At 35.4% G+C, this 21,967-nt stretch overlaps 1 protein-coding gene across 2 annotated transcripts in view; it reads left to right on the forward strand.

The window, feature by feature from the left end:
• The window catches only part of LOC150104400 (protocadherin Fat 4-like), a 345,892-nt gene that overhangs the window by 232,012 nt on the left and 91,913 nt on the right, over window positions 1–21,967 (forward strand). For both annotated transcript variants that reach the window (XM_090396350.1, XM_090396351.1), the window contains 6 exons: window positions 3,015–3,142; window positions 6,044–6,134; window positions 6,823–6,956; window positions 12,774–12,896; window positions 13,419–13,599; window positions 17,445–17,563. In XM_090396350.1, coding sequence (XP_090252476.1) covers window positions 3,015–3,142; window positions 6,044–6,134; window positions 6,823–6,956; window positions 12,774–12,896; window positions 13,419–13,599; window positions 17,445–17,563 — 776 coding nt within the window. The remainder of the gene's footprint in view (window positions 1–3,014; window positions 3,143–6,043; window positions 6,135–6,822; window positions 6,957–12,773; window positions 12,897–13,418; window positions 13,600–17,444; window positions 17,564–21,967) is intronic.

Genomic DNA, 21,967 nt, shown 5'->3' on the forward strand with positions numbered 1-21,967 from the left:
AGGAATTTGATAAAAATTTAAAAAACAAAACAACTATTGATTGCCAGACTCAAAGCATGTATGAAATGGAAAAGAAACATTGGACGAGTGTTTTAGAACGCTTGATTGAAATTATAAAATTCCTTGGTAGCCAAAATTTAGCTTTTCGCGGATCATCTGATAAATTATATGAAAGGAATAATGGCAATTTTTTAAAATTAGTCGAATTGTTTGCGAAGTTTGATCCTGTTATGGAAACTCATGTTGAAAGAGCCCTACAAAAACAATAGAGTACACTATTTGAGTAAAGACAGTCAAAATGAAATATTGGAAACTTGAAGTAACGCAATTAGGGATACAATTTTATTATCAATTCGAAAATCTAAATATTATTCCATAATTTTAGACTGCACACCCGATGCAAGTAAAACAGAACAAATGACCATTATTATTCGTTTTGTTTCCTGTGACAATGGAATTGTCAAGATCAGGGAAAACTTTTTAGGTTTTGCAGATATATCAGATTACACAGGACGTGGTTTATGTGCAACAATAATGGAACAACTGGAAAAATGGAACATTCCCATTGAAGAATGCGAGGTCAAGGGTATGACAATAGGGTAAATATGAAAGGGAAAAAATATGGGCTCCAAAATTTGCTTTTGATCAATAATCCTCGAACTTTTCACGTGCCATGTGCTGCTCATACGCTAAATTTAATCATTAACGACGCAGCCAAAGTGAATGCAGATACAATTGGTTTGTTTGCAATTATTCAAGAAATATAAAATTTCTTTTCATTCTCTTAAAAACGTTGGGCAAACCGTTTAAAGTTCGTAAAAAAATTAACATTGAAACAGCCATCAGAAACGCGATGGGAAAGTAAAATTAATACAATCCGCCCTCTATGATATCAATTAGGAGAAATTTACGATGCACTTTTTGAAATTTTAAATAATAAAAAATTTAATAAAGAAACTCAGCATGAAGCACAAACATTATGTGCTAAAATAAAGGACTACAAATTTATTTGCTCTCTTATAACTTGGCATGATTTACTTAACAGAATAAACCCTGTGAGTAAAATGCTTCAAGACAAAAATATGAACATTACATTTAGAATCTATCGAAAATTTTAAAATATTCTTACAAGAGTATCGATCAGATACAAATTTAAAGAAGTTCTAAAACGGCAAAAGAACTCAGTGAAGAGGTGGATGGAGAACAAGAATTTAAAACTGGTACGGAAGTTCGACGACGAAAGAAGACACGACAATTTGACTACCAGCATCATGACAAAACGCCACAATCGCCAGAAGATAAATTTAGAGTGGATGTGTTTTCTACACTTCTGGACGTTGCAATGTGTTCGTTAATAGAACGTTTTGAACAACTAAAAACATATTACGATAATTTCAATTGTAAGATTGTAAGATTACTTGTATAGATTATTACAAATTAATAACGAACATTTGCGAAAAAATTGTGACGATTTAAAAATTCTCTTGAAGGACGGCGACAATAAAATTATAAATGCAATAGAACTATATGACGAGTTATGTGCTTCCGGGATATTTTTCGAAAGGATAATTTAAATATTCAAAACCCTTTCGATATTGTTAATTTTATTGTGTCTAATAATTTATCTTTCCCTAACTTTTCAATTGCTTTAAGAATACTATTAACCTTACCTGTTAGTGTAGCCAGTGAACGTTCCTTTTCCAAGTTGAAATTGATTAAAACCTACTTAAGAACAAGTATGCCAAAAAAGCTTGTTAGTTTGTATTGAAAATGATATATGTGTGGAATTAGACGTTAAGACCATTATTTCTAATTTTGTGAATATGAAATCAAAAACCCTAAAAGTTTAATTAAAAATATTTCAAGTATATTTATGTAATTTAATTTATTTTCTGTTATTCTGTAAAGATGTTATTTTTTGAATACTTATATTAAATGTTCTAATTATTTCTGAATTATTTTCTTATTTTCCCATCTATCTTGAGTTTCTTTTATTTTCCCAAAAGATAGTTCCACTTATAAAAATTATTAAAGAAGTTTTACAAGTTACTACGAATTTAGTAAGTTGTCAAATGCAAGAATTTTTTAAACTTTAGTTCAAATAAATTTTAACTTTAATTAAAATCCATTTTAATTTTGTTAGCGATTCGGGTCGGTGAGAAGGCTATAATCCCTGAATCATTATATTCAACGATTAAAGTGAAGTGGCTTTGTCAAAATTTGCTTCAACTCTTAAGAATTGTTTGAATGTTCGGGTTTTTAATGATTATCCTGCCTAGTCAACACCCGCGGTTCGTTACATTTAGCGAACCAACGTGTGGCTGTTGTCAAAATTTATTTAAGAAATTTCGAATAATTTAAATTTTTATTATCGTAAAAGAACCACACGCCCGGATCGTTACAGGGGCGCTTAGATAGAAATTGCATGCGGGCGACAAAGACCCTAGCGCCGGCTCTGTTTATGCATAATTCATACAGGTCTGAATAGATGACAGCGGATATAATGCTTATTTTCCAGTTTCAACGCGTGCGAACTATACACTTCTAATTCTGAAGTGCATATATAAATATTAGGAATAATAATTTAAAATATTAAGTAATCGTATATATTTAAATTTGTAACACTCCATCCGACAAATTCAATTTTAGCGTCAGCCCCAACTTTAATATCAGAAAGGGATTTTGACTTGCAACTGACCTACTAATCGCTAACGTTCTGTGCATCAGTATATTATTTTTGGCAATATCTGTATTATATTTCAAGAACGATTTTGTCTAGCTAAATAGACGCAGCTAACTTATTCTGCTATACGTAATTTGATTCAACTTTATATCCCAGTTAATTTTAATATTACGCCAGAATGGAAAAAGAATGCGTGTTAGTACATGAAGAGATCTCCGAAGATTTTAGCATGTTTTGGGGATGAGAAAATGCGACACTGTCGTTGCTTTCTGAAAATATTGCGGAAAATCGTGTTTTCTTTTAAATGATTATTCTGTTTACCCTTGTTAAGGCAATTCGGGTCAAGAGTTCCAGATGGAAGAGACGACAGGAATATTATCTGTCAAGAAGGCCCCGGACAGAGAAGATACGCCCGCTTTTACCTTGCGTGTGGTCGCTTTGGATTCAGCCAACAACACGGTAAGTCACCAAGCAGCGAAAGGGATTTTTGTGCTGACGAGAAATTGTTTACGATTAAAATTTAAGGTTATGGATATATTGCGGGAAAGATGGTCGCCTAATCTCAAAAAAAAAAAAAACGTTTAGAGAAAGTGTAATTAATGAGAGGACTTTCTCGAATTAAAAAGATGTTTCATGTGATCAAGTGTTCTCCCATGACCATACGTCCAGCTCTATTCTGATATCCACATCTGTATAGGCAACGTTATGTCTTTTTCATAAAAAAATTACTTTCAAACATACATAAAGAGATTTTAAATGTGAGGGGCGTGTTATATTCACTGTAACTTATGGATATCCACTATTCCAGATAATTGCGATACATTAAAAGGAATTTTAGATGCCATCGAAACCCCCAACGTTTTCCTCCGCTACAGAAATCATTTAGCTCAGTAGATCGAAATTCCCCTGAGCTTAATTATGACGGAAATAAACCCATTAGAAGTAATGTAAAAGTCATGTAAATATTGATTTTAATGATGAGAAAATTCGAAAAGTTTGTGGAAAATTTGCGAGGGATTTAATAAATATTTTGCGATTTGTTGATTTATTTTCATTAACCAGCTCTGAACCATCCTGGATGTCAAGGCTGCTTATCTGCGCGAACGATTTCTCTTTTGATGTGGACTGTCGAGTGATCTGCATTTTGACATCAAAATGAGCAAATAATTAAGAATAATCGTTGCTCAGAGCAGCGAGGTTGTCAGATCGTGTGGCCACCTCGACTGGTTTCTCTCGCTAATACGTGTCACAGTAGCAGCTTATTTCAAGCAGTTTTTCATTTTAATTTCACGAGGGCGTCATCCATTGTCACAACGGTAGCTGATGCCACCATCAAATTAAATTTCGTAGACATCGGGTTGGAACATTTCAGTTTTCAACATTATTAAATGTGTTGCGATGGTTTGTTTTCTAAACTACGTTCACTCTAGACCATTTTGGCAACTGCTAGGAAGACCCTCGTGCAATAAAGAAAAAAAAATCGCTATAAACACCCTCGCAGAAAAAGATGCCAAAGAAATTTAGTGTTGGGGAACTTCATCCAAAAACTTTCATTATGAAAGTAAACCTTTTCAGTGTGTGAAAATATTTTTTTTGGATCATTTTCCCCTTATATTGTGAGTATTTTGTAAAATGAACAGCGAGGTTGTATTTCAAATTATTAAATTCGATGTTGTTCATAACCACGTCTCCAGTTTTGTTAGGGAATAATATAAATAAGAAAAACACGCGTTAATGTGTTTCTTATATAGTTAGTTTCTCTACTTAGAATCCAGGAAGCCCTCTTTATATGCCCGTTGTCATTCCATTTAATAGTTGGGCAAATATATATCCCGACTTGCAGTCAAGCGACGCACATTATTATAACGATTTTTCGCTAGATGGAGTCAGATCAGCAAGTGCTGGATCATCGACCGTCTGTTTAAAATTAAGTGGGTTGTAATTTGTTTGAACTGGTTTCAAGAATAGGATGGCATCTGCCTTCCATGAAGTGTGAACCCACATTTCTGTTCCGATTATCTGCTGTGTAAAAGATCCAAATATTGATCCCCTCACTATAGCGATGCGTCTTCTTAGGAATTTCTAGCGTATAATAATATGCCCGTTGTTTTACATCATTTCTAGTTTTCAGAAGTAGCACCATTCTCAAAATCTTAAACCAGTCCGGAAATGCGAATGAACATATTTTATGACTTTGCCAGAATTAAGGGGAAGAAACCGCTGGTTATACTTGCACAGTATTAAATACTCTCTGCTAAATACGTCCAGACATGCATTTAGCAATGATTCGAATGCTCAGCGTACCATTTTCAGAGAGTTAAACAGCATTCAATTCAGATAAATGCTATTAATTTAAAAATACGTGAATAAAAATTGACCTCTAAATTTGAAAATGTGTGATGTGGTAATTCTTTATGGCACCGCATATTGTAGTATTCGTCATTTTTTTTACGAGACTTAACTGATATCAGTGTGTAATTATGGACACATTCAAACGGCGTGGTTATGAAAGATTTTTCTTTCACATCTACAATGTACTGTACATGTGAAAAACTTAAACCTTGAAAACTTAAAGTAAGTGAACTATCATAATTCGCTTGGGATCCCAAGATAATGCAAAATAATGGCAGTAGTTTTCTGTCTTTGTTGATCAGTTGGGACTGATTGAATTTCTTACTCCTTTTACGTATACTAGGCCCTAGCCGCCGATTACGCTCGTATTAGGCTTGGCTTATTACGATTCGAAACCACGACCGCCTCCAGGATAAAGTGGTTAGCCGGATGCCTGCCGGTGTGTCCTATGTCTGTAGATTTGTGTGTTCACGGGGCCGGTTTGCCTGTTCTGGGGGACGAAAAACCCGAGTTTCTTGATGGAAAAACTCCCAACTTCCGTATGAGACCGGCTAACTGGCCTTTAGTCGAAAGAGAGCAGTTCCTCACGTCTTGGACGGGAATCGAGCCTCAGTCTATACCGAACTGAGCTACAGAGGCTCTTAATAAACAATTCAATTTAAATATAGTTAACTTCTTTCGGATTAACGTGTAGGTACTTTTGAAAGCTGAGGAGGATTAATGTGGCTACAAGTGTGTTTTGCTGAAAATGTAGAAGTAATAAAAAAGAAAAACGTCAATCAAAAATAACACCTGTGGGTGCTAAAACTAATTCGTAAATTCTGCGATGGATATTAACTGCTTCCCAGAAAGATTACGAAAATGCCCTTTTTGATTTCCTAAGAGATCGTTTTAACGGCGATTAGTTTAAGTATCAGATTTTTATAAATTATGCGTGTTTTATATTTTGTATTGTCTTCACTGCTTTGTTTTCAGAGGGATAACTGTAATTAATTATTCTTATTTTAGGGCTTTGCAAGTGTCCATGTGATAATTTTAGACGAGAACGACTGGACTCCATCCTTTTTGAACGAGACATTCTTGCTGAACGTGACAGAAGGTGAGATTTTTCTGTGCCGAAATGTGACCACACTTGTCCATTTATGCGTATTTAATATAAGCAAATGCAATTAAAAGAACTGCCGTGGAATCAGTCCCTGGTAATGTTGTGCATGGGAACGTATCTTCGAGAAGCGGCGACTATACAGAGCTTGACGAAATTGTGTAGGGTCGCTACAATTTGCATATTATAAGCTGTTAGCTTATTAAGGGCATTTAATCAAAACTGTGAGTCTATCCCACATCTGGCAGAGAGTGTTGATATGACTAACTTCATTCATAAGAGAAAGAAATTTTAATTATGATTGATACGATAACAAAACTATTCAATTTAAAAGCGTTGATTAACAAAGAGTAGATTTTGAAAAAGAAAAACTGTTGCATTTTGAGTTTCCATTACTTGGAAAGGCAGTTCTCGATGACTGCTTTTAAGGCATTATTGAGAATAATAATAATAAAAAATATTGAAGAGTGAGAATGGAATATTTTATGAGTCACCGAAGGTGTTTAGGTTAGAACTATTTAGATATGACATTTGAGTGATTCAAAGGATTAGAATATACGCGAATTACACATGTTGTAACCGAAATCCTTAAATTTAATTGTCACATACGATATCCACTATCAAACTGCTATGAAGATATTTCAATAGCACGGCGTTGATGTGTTTTATTTTATCATCTTTGAAGGGCCCTCCAGCGTCGGACGAAATATTCGACTTCCTGTGTCCGACTATGACGACGGAATTAATCGACAGATGGAGCTGTTCATTGTGGAGGGAAACAGCGACGAGCATTTTAGGATCAGCGTTGATGAGAAAGGGGTAAGACATTTTTATTTTGTACATAGCGTTGAAAAGCTTCTTAATTTTTGCCTCTTTTAATGTTACCATTCGAACGTTTGACCTAGTACGAACATTGAATTATAATTCCGCGTTGACTCACTCGTCATTTCTCTGTTCTGATCGCCATGGCTTATAAATTTTCACGATGTGCAAATTTATAAGCCATAATAGAAAGAAATTTCTATTATGGCTTTTAATAGAAGCCATAATAGGAATTATTATGGCTGGCCAAAAATGCATTCACAGACGGCGAATATACGAACTCTTCAAACGCTTGCCTTTTAAGCAATGGATACAAAAGCTACGTTTGCAAGATTAAGCAGCTGCATTATATTTTTTACGCCATTTCTTTACCTTTAAAGTTAAATTGCTCAACACATTCCCACTCTTTCCCCAATGTAGAGTAATACATACATGTTGATTGATGTACATGAATCAACTGGTTGATATATAAGTGGCGAATTGCATCTTAAATCTAAGTTTAAATAGTTCAAGTAGGTTTTACTCACATCCATTAATCAAGTACTGTAGTGCATTTGAAACCATTCCCTCAGGGGAGTGAGCTATATATGACAAAGGCTTGGCCATGAATAAGACTAATGTTAAACATACCAACTTATTGTTTTAATACTGACCATATTGTAATGCGTACAAACATCTTACATTCTTTGCCTACAGTTTCGCTTACAAACTGTCTAGCCATTTCAAGGCGTTGACGGAAAAGCATAAAAAACTAGTAAATGCAAATTGAAAGGAACAAAAAAAAAAACGTTGTAAACACTCTAGTAGCTAAGATTACACGTTCGCGTGACAGAGACTGAGAGGACATATTATTCTTATTCATTATCACCCAGCTGTGTTTGTTATAAACGCGTAATGTGATTACTGGCTAGCTGTAGTTCAGATGGATTTATAGAGAGGATCAGGTTTTTCCACGAACTGTTCAGAATAGTACCCTGATTTCTGTTGAGGTTTCCACCGGTTATTAACGCTATTGTAGCTTCCTTGAATAAACGATGTCTGTAGTCGTTATCCAAATATGGCATGGAGCTGTTTTGCCACTCTATCATGTGGTTAGACGTACAGAAATGATGTGCTAAGTCGGAAGAAATACTTCTGTTGTGGTTTACATCACCAACATGTTCTTTTTGTCTAATCTCTAAACTTCGTTAAGTTTGTCCGATGTAAGCAAGACCACAGGAGCAAGGAATGTAATATACTCCTGGATATTTGTAGAATGGCACCTTTCTTTTGGGGATCCTAAAACCTGGCTGATGCTGGTGGTTGGTTTGAAGACCACTCTGATGTTGTGGGCTCTTAGTATTCTGGCTACTTGATTAGAATTGACCTGATGAAAGGGATCACTACAGTAGAAATGTGCTGGGAGCTTGATAGGTGCCATTCTACAAATATCCAGGAGTATATTACATTCCTTGCTCCTGTGGTCTTGCCTACATCGGACAAACTTCACAGAGTTTAGAGATCAGACAAAAAGAACATGTTGTTAATGTAAACCACAACAGAAGTATTTCTTCCGCATTAGCACATCATTCCTATACGTCTAACCACACGATAGAATGGCAAAACAGCTCCTGCCTTATTTGGATGACGACTACAGACATCGTTTATTCAAGTAAGCCACAATAGTGTTAATAACCGGCGGAAACCTCAAAAGAAATCGGGGGGCAATCCTGAACAGTTCGTGGAAAAACCTGATCCTCTCTCTAAATCCATCTGAACTACAGGTAGCCAGTAATCACATTACACGTTTACAACAAACACGCATGCATAATAATGAATAAGAACAATAAGTCCTCTCTGTCACGCGGACGTGTAACCTTAGCTACTAGATTATTTACAACGTTTTTTTGTTCCTTTCAATTTGCATTTACTAGTTTTTTATGCTTTTCCGTCAACGCCTTGAAAAAGCTGGACAGTTTGCTAGCGAAACTGGTAGGCAAAGAATGTAATATGTTTGTACGCATTACAATATGGTCAGTATTAAAACAATAAGTTTGTATAAAAGATATATTTCGGTAATTACACCACATTTTTTATTATTCAGTTATACAAAATACTGAAATAATAGTTCCTGACAAGTTTCGTAAATCGTAGGATTTACATCTTCAGGGGGTAAATAGTATAACTTAAAGTTTAAACAAGAGAATTAATAAATACAAATCATAACCGTCTGGCTATTCATAAACTCAAATAACAGAATGCAGATATAAAAACGTTATTGACGTTGAACAATACTGGACGATGTCACGTGTTCTCGTTCATAGTCCGAGCTCAGATTGAGGTAGATTTTTTATTAGAGTTGACCACACTTGATGGAGAATTAAACCTTGATTTTTATTGCATTGGGTTGGGTTTTTAGCATATTAGCAGCTTCTTTAAATTTTCTTATATAGCTGTTGTTTTCTGTGTATGACATCGTCGTGTTTTGCCAGAGTACATCATGTCCAGTGGAAGTGGTATGGAAAGCAAGACCCATTGTTTGTTCTCTTTTGTATTGTACGTCTTTTTGGTGTTCAGCCATGCGTATTTCTCCAGATCTTCCTGTCTGTCCTACATAGCAAATCCCGCAAGAGCAATGGATTTTGTAGCCTCCTGGTTTTTTAAGAGGATGATGAGGAATCTTGAGATTTTTTTAATAGGAAGGAAGGCTACTTTTATGTTGTGTTTGTTCATTAATTTGGCTAGCTTATCTGTAACATTTTTGATATAAGGATTGCGTTTTTGTAATCCTATTTTATTGTGTTGTTAGCTGGAGGCATTTTAAGGATTCTCTTGATGGTTTTGTTTCATATCCTCTCTGTTGGAGGATTTGTGTTAAGTATTTTAGTTCTTCATTACATCTTTCTTGTGTGCTGGAGATATTGTATGCTCCGTTTCGAAGAGTTTTAATTAAGCTTATTTTTTGTGAAGGATGGTGAATAAATAAAAAAAGTGCCTCTCTGGACGGAAGAACTTAAAAAATACTTACAATCAAAACAACCTTTGATACCAAGAATATATGGTGTTCCAAAGATCCATAAGACAGATATACCTTTAAGACCAATAGTAGATGGAAGAGATTCACCGACTTCCAACTTGGCGAAATACCTCACCAACATGATCTCACAGCATATAGGAAAAACATCTTCCTTCATAAAAAATAGCAAACATTTAATAGAAAAGGTGAAAAATATACATATTGATCCAACAGACATCTTAGCAAGTCTAGACATTAGCAACTTGTTTACAAACGTCCCGAGACAGGAAATTTTGAATCCCCCAGAAGACCTCTTCCCTCTGTACATCTTGAATCTTTTTAAACAATACTTTTTTCACCTATAAAGACAGAATCTGGGAACAAAAAGAAGGACTGACCATGGATTCATCATTATCACCGATATTAGCAAACCTATTTATGAAAAAATTTGAAAATAATGCTCTTAAGAATTACCATAAACCAAAAATATGGCTATGCTATGTGGACGATATTTTCATCATATTCAATGGAACAACAGATGAACTTATCAATTTCAAAGATTATCTCAACGATTTGCACAACACCATAAAATTCACTTTAGAACAAGAAGAAAATAAAAAACTTCCTTTTCTGGATATTCTATTAGAAGTTAATGAAGAAAGTAAACTCTCCTCTTCACTATATAGGAAGCCGACAAACACTGGAAGATTCCTAAATGCAACCTCACACCACCATCCTTCACAAAAAATAAGCTTAATTAAAACTCTTCGAGACAGAGCATACAATATCTCCAGCACACAGGAAAGATGTAATGAAGAACTAAAATACTTAACACAAATCCTCCAACAGAATGGATATGAAACAAAACCATCAAGAGAATCCTTAAAATGCCTCCAGCTAACGACACAATAAAAGTGGATTACAAAAACGAAATCTTGCTTCCTTATATCAAAAATGTTACAGATAAGCTAGCCAAATTAATGAACAAACACAACATAAAAGTAGCCTTCCTTCCTATTGAAAAAATCTCAAGATTCCTACATCCACCAAAACCACCTCATCATCCTCTTAAAAAACCAGGAGGCTACAAAATCCATTGCTCTTGCGGGATTTGCTATGTAGGGCAGACAGGAAGATCTGGAGAAATACGCATGGCTGAACACCAAAAATACGTACAATACAAAAGAGAACAAACAATGGGTCTTGCTTTCCATACCACTTCCACTGGACAAGATGTACTCTGGCAAAACACGATGATGTCATACATAGAAAACAACAGCTATATAAGAAAATTTAAAGAAGCTGCTAATATGCTAAAAAAACCAACCCTAATCAATAAAAATCAAGGTTTAATTCTCCATCAAGTGTGGTCAGCTCTAATAAAAAATCTACCTCAATCTGAGCTCGGACTGTATGAACGAGAACAAGAACACGTGACATCGTCCAGTATTGTTCAACGTCAATAACGTTTTTATATCTGCATTCTGTTATTTGAGTTTATGAATAGCCAGACGGTTATGAATTGTATTTTATTAATGCTCTTGTTTAAACTTTAAGTTATACTATTTACCCCCTGAAGATGTAAATCCTACGATTTATGAAACTTGTCAGGAACTATTATTTCATAAAAAAATGTGGTGTAATCACCGAAATATATCTTTTGAACCAATTAGCCACAGAAGTCTACGCCTGCAATAAGTTTGTATGTTTAATTTTCAAACGACCAAATATGTTTAATTTAAAGACTAATGTTAATTTCATTCAGGTGCACATCGCGTCTAAATTGGAATTAAATTATTTAAATTGATTCCATGAAATTTATTCTCCATACTTTTCGTTAAATGAGTAGGAGCTCATTAAAGATTGTCATGGTTGTCCTGCCGTAGACGGATTTTGCTGAACTTCGGAGTCGACTGAATTCCCCTGGAAGGATTCAATTGATTTCGATCAGGCCGTTTTTAGTTGCGATTTGTCAGAGTGATGATATATTGTATGTTATAAATGGCAAATTTAAAGCAAATCCTGCTTCGAACTGACTTGCTGCGAATAATCGACTACGTTTCTATAAAAGAAACTTTTGCTGCTGTAAAATGCGTCCCTTTCTATGATCACCTCGGATTATTTGCACGCTTGATTATTGTTAAACAAGTTAGTTCGATTCGCTTTTACGTTGTTTTAGTTATCTTTCTTGGCCACTTGAAACAGAAATATGAAATACAAGAACAGTTCCTTGGCGATATGATGCCTGCTTCTTTAGAATGAAAATATTTCCATTTATTTATTTATTACGAACGAAACTTCCCGTCTTTCGTGATACTTTTATTTGCGATGTGTATTGTAAGTGAAAAATTCCAATGGGTTGCGTCGCAGCTAAGTTACTGTGGCGTATGAAAAACATGACTATCTCGTAAATACAGTGGCAGTGACGAAATTTCGTTTACGACAACCCCGTAAATGGCAATATTGATTGCTTATGCTCTGTGACATTTTTGGGTGCCGTCATCCTTGAAATCTTGACGAGCTGATTCCCGCAAGTAATTAAGAGTGTGCATTTGTCCGAAAAATAATGCTTTGTTTTCGCGGCACCCCTGAAGATGGGGCAGAAGCGCCAAGGAATTACATCAAGATGAAAGGGATCGGTTCGTTTTCGTCACTGAAGCCGAAGAAATTAGAATTGATTGCGTTTCATTTATTTATTTTGGTTTTTGTGAAACTGTGAGATGAGATGGGATTTTCTTTATTTGCTAACTCTTTGAAGTATTCATATCAATAAAAGTAGAGTACTAACTTAGCATTATTAAAATTGCTTTTGTCGCTAGCCTGTCCTCACCGTGGTAAAAGAACTCGACAGAGAACAGTACGGTGTTCCCGATTCTGCATTGGATATGGTCGTTGTGGGAGCTAAAGATATGGGAATTCCTTCTCGAACAGGAACTGCGACGGTAAGTTTATAATACTGACGTTCGACCCTTACTCCTATCCAGCGAGCATGCAGATTGTGTGTGTGTGTGTGTGTGTGTGTGTGTGTGTGTGTGTGTGTGTGTGTGTGTGTGTGTGTGTGTGTGTGTTGCAGCGCTTGCAATTTTTCATGCTTGAAAAGATTCTCAAAGACGTTTCATCTCATATTTTGATAAGATAGAAGAGAAAATTAGTTCTGCTGAAAGTAGCAGCAGAAATTGGTAACTCAGGTAATAGAATTGGTAATAGAATGAAAAATGATATCATTTTTCATTCTATTACGTTTCGAATATGAGAGAAGCGAGAAAATTTTTTGCTTAGTGAGTGTCACGTCAGGTTAAAAGATTTGTTTGCTTTCGTAATACTGCTGCGATCTAAAAAAATAACTTGAGGCTGTTTGTCGTTGCCTTTCAGTTTTGCTTTTCATAGGGATGGGATTTCTTTTAAATTCGCAGTACATCGCCATTCAGATGGCTTTATATTCTTTCATTTTTAATCCCTTTCAGGTTGCCGTAGTCATTCAGGATATCAACGACAGCCCTCCGGAGTTTGAGAAAGATATTTACTATGAATTCGTATCTGAAAATGAACCGGTGGGGAACGTCGTTGCTATGGTGACAGCGAAAGACGCAGACGCCGAATACAACACAGATATGACTTACTCGTTCTCTAGAAGAACAGGAAATGGTAAGTCTCAATCACGCCTGACGCATTTCAAATACGAATATTAATTGATGATAAAAGGGATCGTCAGTTAATATTATTTAACAACATGTAATGTAAAGTAAGAATGCAAACCACAACAAAAATAATGACAAATAAATAAAATTATCAATAAGAATGTTTTATGAACAAAATGAACAAACTTACAGGCAATAATAAAAACAATGTTCCAGTGCATAAATACGGAGCCGGGAGAGGAGACACACACACAATTCCTTCAATTTTCTAGGAAGGGTTTTTACTTACTTTGTCTCTAGTATCGATTGTAGTAATACTTCCAGATGACAGTGCTTCTGCCCGTAAACTTCTATCGAACATTCCATTCTGGAAAACTCTTGTAAATTCCTCAAAATCGATATAGAAGAAGCCACTCTTCGATCTTTTGCTCTTCGTCCATGTCTGTCATACCTACAAGCAAAATGTTTCCTGGTTCTTGTCGTTGCCCTCAAATATTAAAACCCAGAAGCAGCGCACATTTGCAGATGAGAGCCAAAGCTTCAAATATGCAGAAGATTTTGCTTGTAGCAAAATTCAATCAATACTTCGATGCTCGCATACCGCGCAATAACTGAAGCAATATTCGTCATAGTTTTATCAACCACGTTTGCTAATAAGAACATCAATTAATATGGATATGTTGACTTAATTCCTTAATCTGATTAGGGCATTAATATCCTAATCCTGAACAAGATCTTGTCATTCATAATAAAGAAAGCGTTTAAGAAGTACAGGTATTATTGGAATACTTTAGAGAAACATAATCTTATTTATATCTTATGCTGCAAAATATAACTCGAAGGTGTTTAGAATGCATGTTTGTTTCTTTAACACACAATATAGAAGAAATCGGGTGCACTGCGATCTACATGCAGCATAATGAAATAAACCTCACTTTCTCTTCAGCCTGATCTTACTAAAACTAGTTTAAATACATTCGTGCTGTTTGTTTAGTTGGGATGGGTCAGGAAGGAAAAAAATAGTTTATTTGCCCGAAATTATCAAGTCAGATGTTGACTTCGGAGATGCTACACGCATGTGATCTACGTAAGAATTTGCCGATAGCAAGTTAAAGAATGTAAGGCATTTTTGAGGTGTAAAAACACCATAAATAGCGTTAATTCTTTTACCTCTTATTCGGTGTCTACGATGTTGAATGCGAACCAAAACACATTAGTTAACTGAAAATGTTCCAAAATGAATTCTGGTATTCAACTTATAAAATTTTAAAAATTATGCTGCCAATTTAAGATACTAAAAAGAATGCTTCAAGCTGGTGTTTTGCTTACAAAGACAGTAAAATCACTTTCACTGTCCTGGGAAATGATTCCTAACATCAGTTTTTCTTTCTTATATGCCTAGAAAAGGTAGTAAGCTTATAACGTATTAGTACCGTAGGTGCGCTTAAAGGTGAAGATAATTCGGAAAACGCTCTAGAGACCAGGAATAGACCACATTTTAGCCCCCTCAGGCTTCCAATAAGTAGGGTGGTGATCTCACACACTGGCGGATCGCAGCTGATTTGTCGCTTAAAGGCCGCCAATCTTCTCAAGCCTTTTGAAGAATCTGTTGACTACTCACATATTAATTCCTGTTATGAAGAACGCCTGAAGCAAACATGACTATTACTGTATTAGTCATGTTTGCTTTAACACACGCACGCCGTTATGCAGCATAGCCGAATTCTTTACAGAAATATTATTAATTTAACTAAGCAAACCAATTTACAGCGGACTTGAAATTTAGTAGGAATGGGATGTAATCGGTAAATAATCTAACTCTGTATTAATAAATAATTAAATAAATTACTACTTGCAATGAATTGTGATATTGTTATTTTTTACGAGGGGCTTTCCGAATAGTTGAAAGTTGAAGCATAGCACTGGGACTCTCAGCAGTCCCCGCGCTGTGCTTAAAAATAGCCTAAATGAGTTTAGTCCGGCTTTGCTGCTCCATTCCTCTCCTACTCTTCAGTATCCTGTGATGGAATGGAAGTTGTATTTCGCCTGTTATTGCGTACACAGTGGATGAAGGTACAATGGAGCGCACAGTAATCGAATTTTTAATGCACAGAAATGTGAGTGCGCTACTCGAATTTATCGTTTTTAACGTTTTTTTATGGTGGAGCAAAGTCGTTGTAGATGCGAGTACTGCAGGTCGTTGGCTACGAAGAACAAGAACTAGCAATGACGAGGTTGACGTTAATGACCGACAGAAGTGGGCGACTAAAAGCTGCAACTGATGATTGCCATTCTTAGAAAGCTGAGAAGTTAATCGGCGAATAAGTCAGATATCGGCAACATTCCAACTGAACCCCGGATTAGCCCGAGTTAACGAAATTATTACACATTTAGGCTAAAACAAAGTTCGTGCGCATTAAGTTGTCCTCTCGGTTTTCACTAACGAAATGAAACTGACGAGACTAGAAATTTGTTTCCGATTGCTTGCAGAGGAAAGGTAATAGTTGACTTCAAAAGTCGCAACTTAGAGGAATGTTGGCTCCATCGTCATGACCTCGAAGTCAAAATTCAGTCTCTGGAATATCGATATCTTCTCTTACCAAGGACCAAAAACGTGAAAATAAAATCTGACTTTCGCCGAGAGTGAATTCTGTTTCCTTTTGGGACAGAATGGATGTTACTTAATAGGCCTCAATCGTTAACGGTCGACAATAGATTTGCAATGCAAAGAGAATCCAACAAAAAGTTGAAACGATGAGTTATTCATTTTGGGACCGAGGAAGAGAAGTTGTTTTTTCAACATTGAAAACACGCTCGCTTCTATTGGCTATCGAAGAGATCCGATTATAAATTGTCAAATATCCACCGTATACCATCCAAATCAAAGCTCGTCGAATTTCAAGTGATTTCTTTCATCTGAAGAAGCATCTCAAGAGATCCATTTCGCCAGTCGGGCGATGAGAAACGGTTCATAAAGCAATTCGGGTTTCACTACTAAAACTTCATTTTCGTAGACTGTTTCTCAGAATTCGTAATGCTTTTATTTGACCGCACATTTCTTTTTGGTGGAAGCCGTCACAAGGGGCATTACTTTTGCAACATTGTGCCTAACAATCGACTTCTTGAAACAAACCGGTATTTTGAGTCCAATTTTTCCGCTTTTGAGAGTCGTATGTTGCAAGCTTACTTTATTCAAATGAGAGCTTAATATTCTTTTATCGTATTGCCCTGAGTATGTTATATTTTGTAGCCGAGTGCTTAGACATGTTCTTCTTTTAAACAAATGTGTAAATTCATCCGAGAAGACATTTCCTGCTGTTATTCGTCTGAATACACGCACGTTACACGTGACATTAACAATCTCTCCGAAAATTGGTGACCCTAAATTTGGAGGCCACTCTATACCACAAAATTATCTTTTTTGAGTTTGTCCACCACCGACCATCTGATTTTGAATATTTAATGACTGTGGCCGTTCACAAATTAGCCTGTACCTTAATTAATAAATGTCAATAACTGAACGGCCGGCATTAGTGGATGTCGGATACTTTTCAAATAGTAAATTCAACGTTTATTCTTTGAAGCTGTACTGAAATTAGCTAATATGAAAATTAGTAAAGTTTTCTTGCCTCCCTCCCCTTTTCGACCGACGTTTTGTTGATGGTTTGTCATTTTTATAATCTCATACTCGGGTATTTCTGCTCCCGTCCGAATTAGTCTTTCAATTTAAATTGCTGCGTTTAAATCATGATGTAGGTGTCGAGGATTATTAACACACTTTTAGCCCAAACTAAGCTCATTTCATTATAATAGTACGCTTTGTATATTAATCTAATTACGTATCCCTTTCAGTGCCATTTACCATCGATCCTTCCACTGGAGCCGTGAATATATCTCGACAACTGGACGTTTCAGAGAGTCGGGATTTCAGCATCATAGTTGAGGCATCCGATGGATTATGGAAAGCCGCGGTAAGTATTGATAAACATGTTGAATTTCGGCATTTCAGTGTTGTTTCGTTAAGATTTTCATTAAGATCAGAATTCTTTTCCTGTCATGATTTTACCCATCTTTTCATACCTGACGTTGAAGAACGAATCAACACCTACAACAGGATATTCGAGATTATTAATGCCGTCGGTATTGCTTATTCTTAATAGTAAAATTTACAACTTTCCGCTCAATATTTACGAAGGCAACAACTGGTGTTGCAACGTATCGAGACAGAGAAGATGAATGAAAAGGAAAGAAAATCATTTGGTAAGTCTCGAGTTCTTTTTCAGATGGTTAAGTGACTAATCTGCAGTAATCATAGATGTCAAATGAGATACAAAGCGACTGCGGAAATGTCTGTAGAAGAATCACGCAGCAGCAGCAGTATTTGAGTATGCAGTTTTTTATACCTTGGATTAGACTAGTTGAAACTATTAAAGCTTATGTTGTAAACTGCGCGCATTAGCACACCGATTTGCGCATTATGCAGGATGAAGCAACTTGCCTCATCCATATGAGAGTGCAAACCTCAGTTTCAATCACAGTCCTTTACTCTCCTACTATGATGGGAATCGAACCAATATCTTCAAAGGCTAGCGCGCAATGCGGTAGGCTTCTGAGAAAAGTAGAGGGAATAAGTGATTGAATGATAACACTATTTTTTCCCTCATTTTTTTGAGGAATTAAAAATTTTAAACACGCTTTAATTGCTAGTATATTCTGTCGCGAGTGGAATGTTGTGCATTCAGAGTAAATTGGTTCTGATAAAAAAAAGTGAATCGAGAAAAGTTATTTAGAAGAATGTAAATAGTGTTTAGATCTTTCTAAATAAAAAGTACAAGATGTTAACGTTAAGAAATAATGATCGGGAAAAGGAAGGAGTACCTACTGTGTTCAACATTAAACACAAAGGTATTCCTCTTGAAGGTCAAGCAAGCTTACATCATCGATTGATCACAGGGATGCTGAAGTTGATCGTGAAGTAACAAACACCGGGATTTGTAAAACATAAAAATTCGTCGTCTTAATCCAGCGCAGTACGGATAGGTATCATGAAGAATAGCTTAAAATTAAAAAAAAAAATCTTTACTGAAAGGGCGACCTCAAAACAAGATAGTTCACCATCTGATCAGTTATACCATTTTTTGCTGCTTAGTAAATCCTCTAAAACTATTATGTTGTGCATTTTTCAAAGCAGCAAAATTCCCTTCTTTAATAATATTAAAAATAATGAAGCACTTTAAATATACAAATCGTATATACCGATTTGTATATTTAACGAACTAAAAATTCATTATGGAATAAACCAGCATAACCCAGTTAGAAACATTTTCATTTTTCCGATTCTTGTGCACAAATGTAATTGAGAAAGAGGAAGTGTTATCGCTTACACTTCGTTTGGCATTCTCTTGTGTTCCAGGGTGATAGAAATCTTTCATTTCCAAGATAAGAAATCGAGTTACTACTAGGAAGCTCTCATGACTAAAATCGAGAAACATCGCAATAAATATTCCATATGACCTCTCCACCAACTTATGCACAGTCATTTTTTTTTTATAAAAATCATGGTGACCAGAAGTTTTGCATTTATGTTTTAGGAAGTGTTCGAGTACTTTTGTGTGTAATTTTTTCTTCTACTGAGTATTCTATTCCAAAAGTACAGCATTTCCAGATATTCTTTGAAGACCTGGAAATGCTATTATTTCCTATTTGATGTGCGTGCGCGCTATCGTAGATTTGTTCAGGTCAAAGTGCATGCAGATTGAGTACATACTTCATCTTCCCGATAATGCGTTTCTTTCACAAAGATTGATTCATGCTGTCCAGCAAATGCGCTCCAAAAATGCAGTCACTTCGCCGAAACTAAATTTGATGCTTGTTTTTCGTAAATATTATCGATGTTGGTATTTGAATGGATATTCATCACTAGCAGACTTCATTCTTCTAGGAATTTCATTATGGAAATAAAAATTGAGTCTGTTTATCGGGAATAAATATTTAGACAGCCATAAATTCGCGTATGCAAGGTGAGGGTTCTTTGAAGTGAGACACTTCCACTCCACCAAGCATTTTTGTTTTAGTTCTTGACGAATTCGTACGCGGGTGTTTTCAACAAGGATTCATATAAGCGATCTTTCTTGCAGAGACATCGCAAAAACATTCCACAGTTATTCCTGCAATAGGAATAACGAAACTGTATGAAATTTTGGCAAGGTTTTATTTTTTCACGGTTCTTTGTAAAAGAAACTTTACATCTACGTTCTCCGCGTGTAAAAGTAACTGGAATTCCATTTGAAATGAGATCGCCGTGTAAGAGACCTCCCAGAAATAACACAGCCACTGTATCTTGCTACATGAATTGTTTGGGCGCTTCACTCTTTTTCGCCCTATTTCTGCCGCCATAGTTACAAGAAAATTTCCTATACACCCGGATACTGTTACAAATAGAACACAGTAGAAAAGAGAGGAGGAATAGTTAACAGAAATAAAAGTAACAAGGTTACTCATTCAGAATACGAAGCTAGATTTACCAGTAAATTATATCGTGCAACAATCTCTCTCTCTCTCTCTCTCTCTCTCTCTCTCTCTCTCTCTCTCTCTCTCTCTCTCTCTCTCTCTCACACACACACACACACACAGGTAGTACTTACAATATAGATTTAGCAACCTGTTGTTCAGCTTACTTGGTTTCAGGCTTAAGTTACAAGAGTCATTCGGAGGGCAATGCTGTGTCGGATTCGCATATTTCCTCAGACTTACAAACCGAATACTGCCATAAAGTGGAAACGTTAATTTTTGGTGGTCAGCAGGATAACCATCAAATCAGTGTTATGACACACATGATAAGTTACCAGAAATGCACGAACACCTTTCCATCTTAAGGGATAATTATATTAAACTTTTCATCGAAACATCACTTAATCAAAAATGCAAAATTCATGGAAAGTGCAAATCTTCGATGATACGCGTTTCACCGAGAAATGATTTTATGAAAACATTGATTTGAGTTATGAATTCTTTCCAGCGCGTTTCAAATCACTCCCAGACTGTATTGACAACTGTTGAAATTTATATTCTCGTATACCTCGATAACTACATACTCGTAGTTTTTATGCCAAGAAGCTCATTTGTAAGCACTTCAGAATTAATAATTTATTGTCACGATATACAACTTGATTAAGAACTAATAATCAGCAACTCGTTATCAGCAACACAGTAATTATCGTACGAAAAAAAAAAACTGACCAATAAGAAATGAAATGATGTGAAACAAGTTACTGGCACTTAAAAAGTGCAGACGTAAAGATATTTTGTTAGCTAAAAGAAAAATGTAATTTAAAGGATATTTTAATATAATAAAACTTATATAAACACCCAAATTTTGTTGATTTAGTTAACACAATGTTAACCAATGTTTACAAAATATTAAACAAATGTTTAGATGGAAAGTTGTATATTTTCATCCAGATTTGTTCCAATCTGCATTTCGTAGCCCGAAATTCAGGAATATATGAGCATGGCTAATTTCAGGTGGGGATTGCTCCTTAAACAGAACGGGAGAGGTTAGAAAAGTTAGCAAAACAGGTATTTGATGCCAGATTGCAGGGAAAAGATCCAAAGAAGATCAAGATCTAAGTGGACTGATTCAGTAAGGCGCGGCCTAGAAAAAACAAAATATAAGAAGATTTGACAGTATTGGAGTTATGATAGATTTCCCATTAGATTGGAGGAAAATTATCAATAGGAATTAATGTTTTCATGTAGCACTGTATAATCTTGAGGATACATATCAGGAATTCGATTCTGAGATATTCCAAAGTGATTATTGAAAAAAAAATTATGTTTACGATTTCATATTTTACATTTCGAAGTATTTAATAACTTGTTTCAGATAAATAAAACGAAAGTAGCTCGATTGGTTGGCTTTATGATTAGTAATTAGCACCGTGGAATATTCACTAGGTGATTTTAATGAAAACATTAAGACAATATGATGAGTTCTGAAGATAACTTACAGAAAGCTATTTTGGATCTAAATGAGATATCCAAAGATTATGGTATGATAATATCAACAGAAAAATCAAAAACTATGGCCTTTAAAGGACAAGATCCAGTAAGAACTAAAATAGTAACAGATAACAAGATCTTAGAGCAGGTGAATTCATTTAACTACCTAGGATGTATGATCACATATGAAAATGAAAAAGATATAGACGTAAAAATTGCAAAATATTTAAAAATAACAGGTGTAATTAACTCTATATTTAAACCAAACCTAGTTCAAAAACAAACCAGGCTAAAAGTATACAATACATTAGCCCTACCAGTCTTAATGTATGAAAGCAAAATCTGAACAATAAAACAAAAAGACAAACAAAGAT

This window comes from Typopeltis vanoorti, chromosome 8 (assembly GCF_054136105.1).
Source record: "Typopeltis vanoorti isolate ZY-2024b chromosome 8, IOZ_Tvanoo_1.0, whole genome shotgun sequence".
NCBI classification, from domain to species: domain Eukaryota; kingdom Metazoa; phylum Arthropoda; class Arachnida; order Uropygi; family Thelyphonidae; genus Typopeltis; species Typopeltis vanoorti.